This window comes from Macaca mulatta, chromosome 7 (assembly GCF_049350105.2).
Source record: "Macaca mulatta isolate MMU2019108-1 chromosome 7, T2T-MMU8v2.0, whole genome shotgun sequence".
Lineage (NCBI taxonomy): Eukaryota > Metazoa > Chordata > Mammalia > Primates > Cercopithecidae > Macaca > Macaca mulatta.
The window spans coordinates 82,241,272-82,255,233 of record NC_133412.1 but is presented as its reverse complement, the minus strand read 5'-3'; the positions used below and the strand labels follow the sequence as shown (position 1 = coordinate 82,255,233).

Sequence of the window (13,962 nt, the reverse complement as noted above, 5' to 3'; positions counted from 1 at the left end):
CCAGGCATAACCCTTAGATCTCATCACAAAGGGTGCTAATGGCAACCTACAAGCTCAAGGCAAAGGGGACACTGACAAACTGCAAGAAGAAATATGATCTCTTCTTCCCTTGTGGGGTCACTGGCTGAAGAATAAAGGCCAGGGAGAAAAATTCTGACATGAAAGCAAGACCTCCTCCCACCTTGCACCCCGGTAACCTGTGGCATGTGAGCCTGAGCACGTCCTGTTAGATCTTAATTCTCTCCTGCTGAGGGGAGAAACGGGGTTGCTCTTTGGTGAGCAGAAAGGCTCACTCTGCTCCAGCTATCTAACATAGGACACGGTGGGGAGATCACGGAAAGGTGAAAGGTGTGACTACAACTCTGAAGGAACTAGGGGCCCCTCTGTTTCTCCCTCCAGCTTTCTCTCTTCCAACTCCAAACCTGCCTGCACCATGAGGTCCAAACTGTCACACCTCAGCCTGTGCACTCTTCCTGCTGGAACGTCCTTCCATGCCTGGCTACCAAACACCCACTACCCTTCATGATGAACGCCTGGCCCTGCCACGCCTCCCCCTCCAACTCCTGGGCTCAAGTGAGCCACCTGCCCGGCTAGTTTTTTTTTTTTTTTTTTTTAATCTTTTCAGAGATGGGGGTCTCATTCCCCCATCCCCCAGTGGGGAACATGCCCACTCCCTCCTCCCACCCCTGCCCCACCCACAGTCAATTTCTACCCAGCAGGCCTGACATTGCAAGTTCACATAGCTGCTTCCCTCTTTTAGAACCTAACCACCTAACCTTTAATGTTGGATTTTTTAAATTAAAAAAAATCTGTTCCTCATTGGAAAAGTGATAATCATTTTAGATAATTTTGAAATAAGCAAAATTTACTTTTTCAGCCCCTAACCTGAAGTATCCATCTATGAATAGCTGGCTATATGTTCTTGCAATATTTTTTATGCAAAGATATGCATATATTTAGATATTTCTTTATCAAAAGGGATTATTATCTATATATTATTTTACAATGTGTTCTTTTCACTTAACTGTATTGTAAGGTAAGGTTAGGTGTTGCTTTGGGTGCTCCCTTGGACATAACTCTATTAATAATACGACATCTCATTTTATAGTAAACATGAGCTCCTTTCTCTAGTACTGGTACTGGTACTAGAGGTGGGGGACCCCTGCTATATGGCACATCTAACTCTCCAGTTGGTTTTTATAGTGGCAAATATGGTCATGGTGAGAAGAAAAAGACTGAAGGATGAATACTCAGTGTCAGCTTAGATGCTGACCTTTTTCAAGAAAGATACAATTTATAGAACATGCCACATCCCTTCTATGACAGCAGTGGTTCTTAATTGGGGGCGATGATATCCCCCAAGGGACATTTGGCAATGTCTGGAGACATTTACAGTTGTCGGAACTTGTGGTGGGGAGGGCAGGGGTGGCATCCGGTGGGGAGAGCCCAGGGATGCTGCTAAACACACAGTGCATAGGACAGCGCCTCATGACAATCCATTATCTGGCCCAAAATGTCAATCGTGCCGTGACTGAGAGGCCCTGTATTAGAACAGCAGTTCTTCATCCTGGTTACATATCAAAAACACTTGAGGAGCTTTAAAAACTACTGATACATGGGTCTTACTCCAAAATAAGGGAATCAGAATCACTTTGCTCCAGCTATCTAACATAGGACACGGTGGGGAGATCACGGCAAGGTGAAAGGTGTGGGGCTGAGAGTGGGGCTCAGGCCTTATGTTTTAAAAGCTCCCACGTGATCCTAATGTGCAGCCTATATCGAGACCTATCACACTGAACCATGAGCTGCCTGCCTGCGTCCATAATGGACCTGTCCTCCTCCCTGCCACAGAACCTACTTGGCATTTCGCTGAAACAGGTGCTCAATAAATATTTGTTGCCTGGAATAGGGGGGATAAATTAGTGATCTATCATTAGTACCCTACAAACTGCAGTGCTGGACTCATACTGACTTTCAACATTCTAGTGGTGGCTGATGGAAGTTTTTTTTTTCCTAGTCAATTATTCAGTACATCAAAAGGATACAACTTCCAGCAATCAGTCCGCAGCATACTAACATGCTTCTGTTGGAATAATGACTTCTGAAAGTGAAAGGTACAGAAACAATCTGGACAATACATTCACGCCAAAGGAAACTTACAGAATTAACTCACAATTTTTTTGGTCACCCTTCCTGGTCATATGCAGTGAGAAGAATTAGAAGTTGTACATTAAATGCAGGCCTGGAAACTTCTACTGCTATCACTCAAGGAGATATAAGAAAATAAAAAAAAAATCCAATCCAGAGCAGGAAGAAAAGCTTACTACCAGGAAACTGCTAACACTAATCAGATTTCCCTATAATCAGAATTATCTGATCAGTGACTTATTTACATCTAATTGAGTTACGGGGAATTTTCACATCTTGATGGAAACCATAAAGTGGTAAGTGGTGAGCAAGGATCAGGTTTTTAGTATTGAAACTGGCACCTTCTGACCTACCCACCTGCCAACTGCTAAACAAGAGAGTGGTATTACCCCTGGATCCCTGGGGCTCTCGGAGGTCAGTACGGGGCCACCAGCTGGGTGTTGAGAAAGCCTGGGCCCTTTATCCAGAGCCATGGCTGACGGTGAGAATGCAAGGGTCCACAACAGAGCCCCTATCCCTGCAGCTTAATGAGTAAATGAGCCATTAGAACAGGCGAGGTGAGAGCCTTGCTAGGCACGAGCAGAGGCAATAGTGGTTTGCAGGAAGGGCACTAACACAGCCCTGGAGGAAGCAATGAGGTGGAGAAGGCTTCTCAGCAGTGGGGAAGGAGAGACAGCCCTGACAGATAAGACAGCTTCGAAGGGAGAGACTACTGCAGATAAGAGAAACAGCATGTGCAAGGGCCCAGGGGCAGCGAGAACTCCAAGAAGTTCCACTTACCAAGTGGCTCTTTAAGAGGTGAGAGGGCCTGTAATCCCAGCACTTTGGGAAGCTGAGACAGGTGGATCACTTGAGGTCAGGAGTTCAAGACCAGCCTGGCCAACATGGTGAAAAACCCTGTCTCCAACAAAAATGTAAAAAATTAGCCCGGTGTGGTGGTGTGTGCCTATAATCCCAGCTACTTGGGAGGCTGAGGCAGGAGAATCACTTGAACCCGGGAGGCAGAGGTTGTAGTGAGCCGAGGTTGTGCCATTGCACTCCAGCCTGGGTGATAGAGCGAGACCCTGTCTTGGAAAAAAAAAAAAAAAAAAAAAAAAAAGGTGGGAGGAATAGGGAGGTTGAGGCTGGAGAGGCAGCCAGGGCCAGATAGTAAAGGCCAAATAAATGTCTCAAACGAGAAGTCCATGTTTGAAGAGGTAGAAAAAAGGTGGACATCTTAGGGGAGGTGCAGAAGAAGACACTATTTTTCCTTTCTTGGTGTCCATGTGTACTTGACATTGGACAGATCCTACATTCAAAAGTCGGATCCCCCACTTCCTACTGCATGGCCTTGGCCAAGTGACTAACCTCATCGGTATTCAGGAAATAAAAAGAACATCTATTTCCCAAGGTTGCTGGGAGGATCAATGAGATAATATACACAGGGTTGAGGCCATGGGTGGAAGAATTGACGAAACCAGGAAGAATGGCTGAATTCACATTGGGGAAGGTGGAGAATTCCAGGGGGCCACTGTGAAAAGGAGAAGGAGGTAAAAGGTTTTAGCTTGTCAAAGAGTTTTTTTTTTTTTTTTCTCCTGAGCTTGGAGACAAGAAGAGTAGAGAAAAAAGGGGGAGAGGGAGGGAGTACATGCACCAGGAATATAGCCACCATTTGGCATTTTCTCAAAATGCTGCAGCAGAGATTTAAAGGATTTAAATTGCTTTTCACTCATTTATGGATGTTGGCCTGAGATTTCTCTGACTCTGGGCCAAGCTGCCATGGGCCACGAGTGACACACAGAAGGCCCCATTACCTGGACCTTAATAGGCTCTTGACAAACCTTGCTGCTGCTGCTGCAAGTTTTATGGCTGTGGTTGTTTTCAAGGCTAGACTGTCACAAGGGCCCCTTTCCAGGATAAGCATTGCTCTGGGCCTCCAAATCCCTCATCCACTTGTTGGAAGCCAGGGCATCTAGAGGTCTACCTCTGCAGGGAAGGCATTAGTATGCCCCATCCCAGTTCTGGGGCCTGGTGGTTTCTCCACCTCTGCATTGCAATTGCATGGGAATACCGTCCTTGCCTCACCTACACCCCAGCAGACAATGTGAGGCCTTGAGTAACGTGAATAAAAGGCAGGTGTCTGGGGGAATAAACAGTAGGTCCAGAGGTAAGCAGAGGAGCTTGCAGTCTGATAATTGCGTTCTCCAGCTTTGCTGTTTCAGCAGCGGGATGTAGCCATAGATGGGCCTGGTAAGGCTCTTATTCAATAAGACTCCTGGACACGCAAGATCAGGGGAAATGCAATTTTTAAGATAACTTTTTTGGTCAGTGCATTCCCTGGAATAGAGACTCGTTTGGTCTCAGGACACTAGACTATATTGAGTCAATTTAATTCTTATAACAGGACAATAACCGAGACTGATTTATAACGTAACTTTCTGAATATTAAAATGTTAATGAAATTGTTGTCATGAAAAATAATGGCTTGTATTTTTATTTGAACCATTCTCAAGGCCCATCCCTTCTTTTAAAATTTATTTCCACTCACATAAAGAAATTGCTTTATCATCTAATTTTTAAAAATCAGTTTCTCTCACCCATCACCCCATGGTGATTTATTTTCTCTATAGAAAATGTTAATAACTGGTCAGGGATCTAAATGTTAAACACAAGGGAAAATGAAATCTTTGAAAATGAAAATAAATGATCCATTTTTCTTCTTTCAGAGAAACTGCTACTCCTGAAAGATATAAGATGAAGGGAGAAGCAGCAGCTAATGATCTCAACTCTAAGTCCCTTGAAAGCTGCCACTGGGGGTTCATATTTTCCTTCCCACTATGCCTTGCACAGACATTCATGGAGTGCTTCTGGGTGCTGGCCCTTGCTTAAGAAATCCAAAGACCAGAGCAGACGACAGACACTTCTAGCAAATCACCGTAATAAAATGAGAACAGTGTATTTAGGAGAAAGAGGTACCAAAGGACTTCAGAGAGAAGAACGCCAAAGATAAAAGAGGGAAGGGATGGCTTCAGAGGAGGGGATATTGGAGGAGGCTATTGACTGGTGAGTAGGACCTGTCCAACTGGAGGGAGGTGTATGAAAAGACAGGCTGTATGGGGGAAGCTGAACACCACAAACTGAAAGGAGATAGAGCTGAAGACACGTGGCACCTAGAACTGATCTTCTAGTTGACAGAGTAGCATGAGAGGGTCACTTGCTATGTTACAGAAACCCTTCTGACTGCAGTGTTGAACAAAACGCAGGACATAAGGGGCCATCCTGGGAGGCCAGGTAGGAACTACTGCACAGGTCCAAGCAAGAGATCGGGAGGGCCTGCACAGGGCAGTGGTGGTGTGGGTGCAGCAGGGCAGGTGCCAAGGACTCCTGGAAGGTGGGATCAGCACCACTGGATGACCTGTCACTTAGCATCAGGTTTTCAGGGAGAGAACATGGAAAGCTGTGGGCTGACAGCCAGTTGTAAAATCCATGCTAAGCAGGAAAAAGCACTCTACCTCCCTCCCAGAAATGTGTCAGGAACATGGAAAGAGGTGGGAGGCATTTAGTCAGGAGGAAAATGGCAAAGTGAACTGGGTAGGAAAGAGGCTGAATTGGTGTCAGAGTGTTTCAGGTCTGGAAGAAGTCTTTCCTGATAAATGGTTTTTAAGCCTCTCTTGACATACTTCTGGTGATGGGGAGCTCACTACCCATGCAGACATCCTATTCCATTGACACTCTGCAAGCATCTTGAACCACCATATTTTCCTTTGGTTCCATATATACAGCTTCCTTTGAATTTTTACTTCCAGTTGCACAATGAAACTTCCTACAAACCCACTTGATTTAGCAAGAAGACCTGGATCAGTCCTCTCATCCTGCTGATGGAACATCTTCCACTACAGCAGGGCAACAGCTAAGAAAAAGTCACAGGGAAGGGGAACCATCTGTGCAAAAACTTGGGTTTTAAGCCACTTTGGCTGCCTGAATCCCCTACCCCATCCCCTGCCCCATCCCATTACCGTGCTGTTGCAGCCAGCGAAGCAGGCAGACAGGTAGGTGATGCCATCTGCCCCACACACTGGAGTGAAGGAATCAGTTTGGCATTCACAGTTATTATTGCAGGGTGAGTAGGGGTCCAGGGCTGAGCCAGGTGCTGTGCTGGAAAAGAAAGGAAACACGGAAGCCATTAGAAACAGGTCAATTTGGAATCAGATGACCCCAGTGACAGCCTTTCGCCTCTGCTGTGATGAGTCGCATGGTACCCTGCTTATGGGATTGTTACCTGGTTCTCCCTTCCCTTTTCCTTTTCCAACCTTAACCCTCCCTGTCCAGCAAGGAGCAGCCCAGGGCCACTGCTGAGAGCTATGTGGGTTGCGCCCTGGCCAATGACGCCAGCTTAGGTGGTGGGCTGGATGGGAGCTGAGTCCACTCCAGCCCCTCTCATGAAGTGAGGAGGAAGATGCTTTTGATCACTGGTATTGATGTGTCCTCTGGGCTGGTGGCAGTTGGGACTCTGCTCAGGGCCACCTGCTCCATGATGCCTCTCCTGATTGCTATGGCCTCGGCTTACCCCCGTCCTGAACAAACACCTATGCCTGCAACGCTGAGGATTTAACTCCTTCCCTCTTTGGGCTGGTTCTTGTCTCTGCTTTATTCCTCCCCTGCAGTCAGGAAGCCTCATGATGCTTACTTGCTACACTGCTACAACCAGACTGGTTTCCATCATTATTGTCTAATTGATTCAATGTCCTGAGAAAAATAACACTAAGATGTTTTAATTTTTCCTTTGCATCATTAAAGGCACAGTTATGTAGAGCAAGCAAATTGAAAAAAGAGCAAAAGGGTAGAGTGAGTGTATTAGCTCTGGAAGACAGGAAATGTTTCTTCTTTAGTCTGATTATTTTCAGCTCTGTCTCCTAAGGTTCAGAGCACTTCATGATAAAGATGATGATGGCGACACCTGGCAATTTATGTGTCATGCACTATTCAAAGTACTGCATGGATTATTTCATTTATTCTCATTTTAACCCCATGGGCTTTAGAGAAGAAACTGAGGCACAGCCAGGTTAAGTGACTTGTCCAAAAGTACAGAACTCATAAATGGTAGAGGAGGCATTGGAACCAGGGCCATCTGACTGTAGGATATACACTTTTTTATTTTTTTATGGAAGAATAACATCATTATAGTGAGACCTTGTGCTCCTAACCACTACACTTTACTACTTGGGAGTCGAGCAATCTGCTACTTGAGACAGCTGTTATGCATAGCATGTGCAAACAGGAAGAAGCTATATCTGAACAGGAAGTGAGGGCCAGGCTGGGGTGGGGATTGGAAGGGGCAATCCCGTGGTGGTGTAAAGGGGAAGGAGAGGCATACGGTGCCTGGATTGTGCACAGACATACAGAAAGCTGCCTGTGCTCTGCTCTCCCACTCTGCCTGCTCACTCTTGTGGGTGGCAGAGAAGCCCTGGCTCCACTGCATCTTCTGGCACAAGTGTAGGAGCAGCCTGGGTGGCCTGCTTGGAAGAAGAGTCTGGCTCTGGAGAGAGAAACTGGTAACCTGAAGGCCAGCCATGCTGCAGCCTCGATGCTCCAGGCTGGATTTCCAAGGCAGCCTCAGTCCCGTGTGGAAAAGGGGACAGCTATTGACACTGGATAGCTGAAGACTCCCCATAATTCCCTCTAAGGGCAATTCTCACTGGACTCTAGTCCCAAGTCTTGGGATAAAAACTAGGAAGAAAGAAAAGTGGTCCTATGAGAACTAACTTCCTTATCTTCCTCCCTCTCTTCCCTCCACCTCCCTTTTTCTCTCCCTTTCCCCCGCTACACTTAAAAATACCTGCCATGGGCCAGCTCCTATAATTGCCATGTGAGCCTAATGACAGCTTCTGATAGTTTAAGGGATTGTTAAAATCAATTCTTTCTTCTATTTTGAGCTGAATTTTGAACTAAAATTTTTATTTTCTATCTTCACAGTTTTCCTAAAGTCAAATGCCAAAAATCGTGATATGAGTGTGCTAGGGAGGAAATGGTTTCTCTTCTCCCCCAGGGCTTCCCCGCCTTTGAGTGGAAAGGTCTGCTCTCTCAGCCCAGAGGGTTCTACTGATTCTCCAACGTGGAGAGTAAGATGCAGAGGCAGCATTGATGCCTCTCCTCGGGTCACTAGGAACAAAGCTGGCTCCCACAACCTACTGTGGAGGGAGAGTGCTAGGGTCCCTGAGCAGGCGGGAGGGCGGCAGACACTGCCAGTACTCACTTGTTTCCATAGGGAACAGTAACCCCAGCCACAGGGCCAGTGTCGCAGCCCAGGAAGAGGAAGGAGACATAGCAAGCGGTGGAGACCAGGTTGACGAGCATGGCCATCCGAATGGCCCCCAGGGCAGACAGGCTGAGCTTCTTCACCAAAAGACCGCCCAGGAAGATACCCAGACAAGCACACGGGATTGCAGTCATCCCTGGAAGGAAGACAGAGGGGCAGGGCTGTGAACAGGGAAGGTGGGGCCAGTCCACAGATGGGAGGGTGGAAGGCCTGAGGCTGAGTCCCGTGAATGCCCAGTGACCCCACTGCAGTGTCACTGCTTCCATGGGACCCTGAAATCTTTAGGAAGGGCCTGATTTATTCCCCCAGGGAGCTCATGGAGAACTGGGAGAGACAGACATAAAGCAACTCTGTTTCATGAGTCTAAGTGCACGCACCTGTCCTGCTAAGTGGGGCACCCTCAGGAGAAACACAAGCTTAAGAGGGGACTACCAAGAGACGGAGTCAGACAGACTGGGAACACAGACATGCCTTCGGGACAGTAGATATCATGGAGCAGTGATGTGCTCTGTGTGCATTTTTGAGATGTGGGAAGGGGACCGGAGATCATTTAGGGATTTTCTCCCCGTCTTCTTAATAAGGCAAGAAGGGAGGGTTTCGCAGAAAATACGGAGGCTCTTTAACCTAAAGGTCACGGAATTCACCAGGCCATAGAGAGAGTCTGAACCAGCTCTGCCACCCCTCAGGTAGTGGCATCAATCAATATGTTTTGTAGCTCTTGGTGACTAAATGGCATATATATTTTTTTCCTTTCTCTCTCTTCTGCACAGGGCTATCTGCAAGGCAGCAGGACCATAAACCTGTTATTTCTGATTCGCAGAGAACCATGGAATTTTAGAAGGACCAAAGGGTTCCAAGCTCCTGGGTTGGTTTTGCTCTATTCTGATTCATTTCATCTAAAACTCAGCTTTCAATTGCCACATGTCATTTATCTACCATGTAGATTACGCATGGCCAGTTTTCCAGTCTAGGTTGCCTTCTTGACAATCAACAGACCTCTAGGTCAATTGACTACATTAACTAGCTGGTATGTGCTAAGGGAATGCAAATTAATTTTAATATTGGGGTGAGAAAATATAATCAGGGGGGTATAGCTCTGCAAGAAAACAGCACAAGTCATACTTAAAATGACATATAATATCTCTCTATCATCTACTGCTCTTGGAATATCTGTGCTTGGTTTTCTTCCCTTGGTATAGAAGCGATCTCATGAGCCAGCTCCTGGGTGCATCTTTATCCTTGTCCCGTGCCACACTGCCCACCCCAACCATGCCACTGTCCCTCCTTTCTCTCCCTGGGGCAGGCCAAACAGTTCCAGTTCCCCAGGCTTTGCACGTGCAGTTCCCTCTCCTGGGACACGTGCCCAATGTGTTTACTTGGCTGGCCCCTACCCTCTTCAGACAGGTTTCCCAGGCCACTCTGTAGAGATCCACGCACCCCCACCCTGAGATTCCATACTGTTTTTGTGGCTCTCCCAGCTTCCTGAAGCAGCCTCACTTATTTTTGGGTTTCTTGTTTCTTGCTCTCTCTCTCTCTCTGCTAGGATACAGCCTTCCTATGGACAAAAACCCTTTTTGTCTTGTTCAGTCCAGCCTAGATTCTCTGTGTCTAGCATGGTACCCAGCACGGAGTGGGCATCCAAGTATTATTTTCAGAATGAATGAGCTAAGGAACAGATTGGATCTGTGTGAATGGACATCAGTGACAACATGCCCACACCCAGAAAGCAAGCCTGTGTTTTGTTTCATTTCCTAGCAGAGACAGTGGGGGTGTCACCTGTCAAGGATGGTAACCATGGCAATCACAGGCTTTCACACCTTTTCTCCAAGCCCCCTCCCTCCCTGATGTGTGTGCTGTCCTTAACACTGGAGGAAGTGATCAGAACTTCCCTGAAATTCCATTCTCATTACGTTAACCTATGCAGATTGAGTCCTTTTTATCTTCACTCACAAATCAACACCACTAGCTCTTTAATCACCTGTGTTACTCTTCTCTGAGCTCTGCCCCATTTGCTGATGACTTCACAGGGGGTGAAGGGGGACCAGTGCTGATGCTCTGGAATGACTGCCTGGGTCTCATCTCCCAAGTCTGCCTTCTCTAACTGCCCACTGCCAGTCCCTCTTGCAGCCAGCCTCCAGAGTCCACACTGACTGTACTGTCGCCAAGGGCATGGCACACACAGAGGGCACCCGTGCTGCTTGCCTGGACTGCCCAGTGCAGGAGAAGGTGCCTCCTGCCAAGCACACTAACAGACAGAAATCACTGGGAGACAAAAAGGTGCAATAAGGCAGAATTGTTTGTTTGACCTTCTGCCCTGAAGACTATTGATTTGTTTGTCGATAGAAGACGAAGGCATCTGTTCTGAAACAGAACACGGCCCAAAGTTGAAGCAACTGTGCAAATGTAATCAAAATGGAAGAAAAAGCAGCAGAGGAGTCAGCAGGTGAGAGATAAACTCTTCAGGCGCCGAAGGGCTAAACCTGAGAGATCCCAGGGATAACAAAGAAGTTACAACTTTAATTATAAAGAGGTATATTTTGCCCTGTCTCTGTCAGGCAGATATTAAAGGCTGACTGCGTTTTGCGAATACCTCTTGGAGGTAAAATTTACCAAGTGGTGGGTGGTAGAGGGTTATTTGTGTAAAAGAAAAACATAAGACTTGTGGTACCCTGGGTGGTAATCTGGCCATATTGTTGTGATAGGGTTTTACATTTTATTTTATTTTTTGATTTATTTAATTTTTCAAGACGAAGTCTCGCTCTTGTTCCCCATGCTGGAGTGCAACGGTGCGATCTCAGCTCACTGCAACTTCCACTTCCCGGGTTCAAGCGATTCTACTGCCTCAGCCTCCCGAGTAGCTGGGATTACAGGCGTGTGCCACCACGCCTAGCTAATTTTTGTATTTTTAGTAGAGACAGGTTTTCACCATGTTGGTCAGGCTGGTCTTGAACTCTTGACCTCAGGTGATCCACCCGCCTCAGCCTCCCAAAGTGTTGGGATTACAGGCATGAGCCACCATGCCAGCCCTACTTTTAAACTGAGATATGTTATGTCCTGTGAAATACACAGAGCTTAAGGGAACAGCCTGATGAACTTTTGCATCTGTACACACCCCTGTAACTACAGCTTAGATTAACCTTAGAACATTTCTAGCAGCTCAGGAGGCTCCCTGGTGCGCCTCCCAGTTAGCTTCCCCCAAGGGTAACCACTATTCTGGCCCCTATCACCTCAATTAACTATTCCTCTTTTTAATTCATCTAAATATGTGCTCTTTTGAGTCTCATGTCTTTCAACTCTGTGAGATTCAACCACATTGAGGCATGTATCAAAGTTCTTTCTTTCTCATTCTGTGTAATAGTTTGCCATAGAATATTCTATAATTTATCCATTTTACTGTTTATGGACATTTGGGTTGTTTCAAGTTTGGGTCTATTATGCATAAAACAGCTCTGGACATTATTACATATGCTACGTAAATGAGTGAACACAAACACTTATTTCTGTTGGACAGATGACCAGAAATGGAACTGATAGGTCATGGCATAGACATATGGTTAGCTTTGTTAGGCACAGCCAGAGTTTTCCAAAGTGGTGGCACCAATTTGCATTCCCACTGGCCGAGTATGAGAGTTCCAGTGGCTCCACATCCTCCCCAATACTTGGTGCTATCAGTCTGGTGGATGTTTAGCAGCATCTCACTGTGGTTCCAATGTACATTTCTCTGATGACTCATGATGGTTAGCACCTTTGTGTTTGTTTCTTGGCCATCTTGTGACATGACAGGAGATTTTAAAGGGGAAGATCAGAAAACATCACCTTCCCTTTCCTCTCAGCAGACAATCTGACTCCTATTTTACAGAGAAGATGAAGTCTGTGGAGCTGTAGCTGCCCCCATGCCTGGCCGTATCACCACACTCTCAGTAGTTTCCATCACATGTCCCTCCCTCTGCTCTTTCAGGAGAACAGGTGAACTCCTCTGTAAAGGGAGTTCCGTGCAAAGTCTTCTCTGATGAAGAAGGATAAATCTTGAAAGGTTAGCAGGTTTTAATCAGTCACATAAAGTAAGAATATTCACTCTCTCTCCTGCAAATCCCCAGCTGTGGGCTCCTTTCCCTCCACTGAGAAACCTGCTCAAGTCTTTCCTGTCCCGGCAACCACATAGTCACCACTCCCTCCCTCAACTCCAACACATGCCACAGGCCATGTCCTCTCTCCTTTCTCCCCTGGCTAAGTCCCGTGCTCACTGTCTACTCCTTCCCTCTCACGGGCTGCTCTCCACACCACAGAACAGGTGCCACCACTGCCACTTCAGGAACACAGCCCTGATACAGGCTGCAAGCCATCCTCATCATTAAAGCCAACTGGGACATTGGGGCCCTCACCTTGCTTGACTGCTCACATTGCAGATGGCTGCTTTCTTCTTGGAATCATCTCACCCTTGACTTCCATGATCCACATTCTCTGCATTTCTTTTGGATGCCGTTGCTTAAATTTCTCTGCAGACTCCCCTATTTCTTCAGGTTGGGGTTTCACCTATCTTTTTCTAACTCTACACATTTTTTCCTATGTAAATTCCACTCCAGTGTCCTCAACTACCATCCATTTACTGAGGCAACTGAATCTCCACTACTACTTATAACACAGATTATCATCCCAGAGACCCCTCTTGAGCCCCCAGCTAAATACTGGACATCACTTAGATATGCTATGGGCATCTCACACTCAACAGCTTCAGGTCTGAACTAGAAACTTTGCACAGATCTGATTCTTCTTCGTTATTTCCAGTCTTTACAACTGGTACCCCAAGCTCTCCAAGCCAGAAACCTGAGAGCCGTTGTTGATTCTTCCCTCTCGTTTAACTGCTATGTCTCTGTTGCTGTTGTGTCCACTACTGATCAACATCTCCGCTGATTAACTCAACAAATGCAGCTTCCTGTCACTTGAAGTAAAGGATGATATACTGTCACAAAACGAAAAGGAAACTAAGACATGCTGCAGGACCACATTCCTTACCCTGCCTAAGCAACACTGCTTCTCATGAGTGCAAATTGTTTTTCTTTACTATGTCAACTCCGAACAATTGGCGGTAGAAACCTGTAGTCTACGATTTAAAGAACTGTAAAGCCATGCCTGACCTTGGGGAGAAGGAGTGTCATGATCCATTAGTTATGTCTGCTGTGGGCACAGGGAAGAGTAGGGGAGTGTATGGCTTCCAAGCTCTGCATGTGTTAACTATAGGTTTCATGCTGCCAAGAATATTCTTTCTTTATGTAGCTAAAACCTGCTAACCTTTCCAGATTTATCCTTCTTCATCATATCTTCCCCAAATTTCCCATTTCACACCCATCTATCAACTTACTGGCCTCTCAAATGTACATTTTATATTTTCACTCTTTATTATCATGTGCTTTTAGCAATTGCTCCAGGCAGGCAAATCTTGCTCTGAGAATACACTTTAAATTCCTTGTGCACAGAGGCCACATATATCTTGTTGCTGTAGGCCCAGAGCAGAGTGGGGT

General features: G+C 46.3%; 1 protein-coding gene across 8 annotated transcripts in view; it reads right to left on the bottom strand.

Moving 5' to 3' along the window:
• Positions 1-13,962, bottom strand: part of SLCO3A1 (solute carrier organic anion transporter family member 3A1) — a 319,029-nt gene that overhangs the window by 34,378 nt on the left and 270,689 nt on the right. For all 8 annotated transcript variants that reach the window (XR_013395179.1, XR_013395180.1, XR_013395181.1 and 5 more), the window contains 2 exon segments: positions 8,381-8,579; positions 6,144-6,282 (listed from right to left, as the gene is read on the bottom strand). Coding sequence is in view for 5 of the 8 variants with exons in the window: in XM_077938333.1 (XP_077794459.1) it covers positions 6,144-6,282; positions 8,381-8,579 (338 nt within the window). In the remaining 3 variants the exon portion in view is untranslated.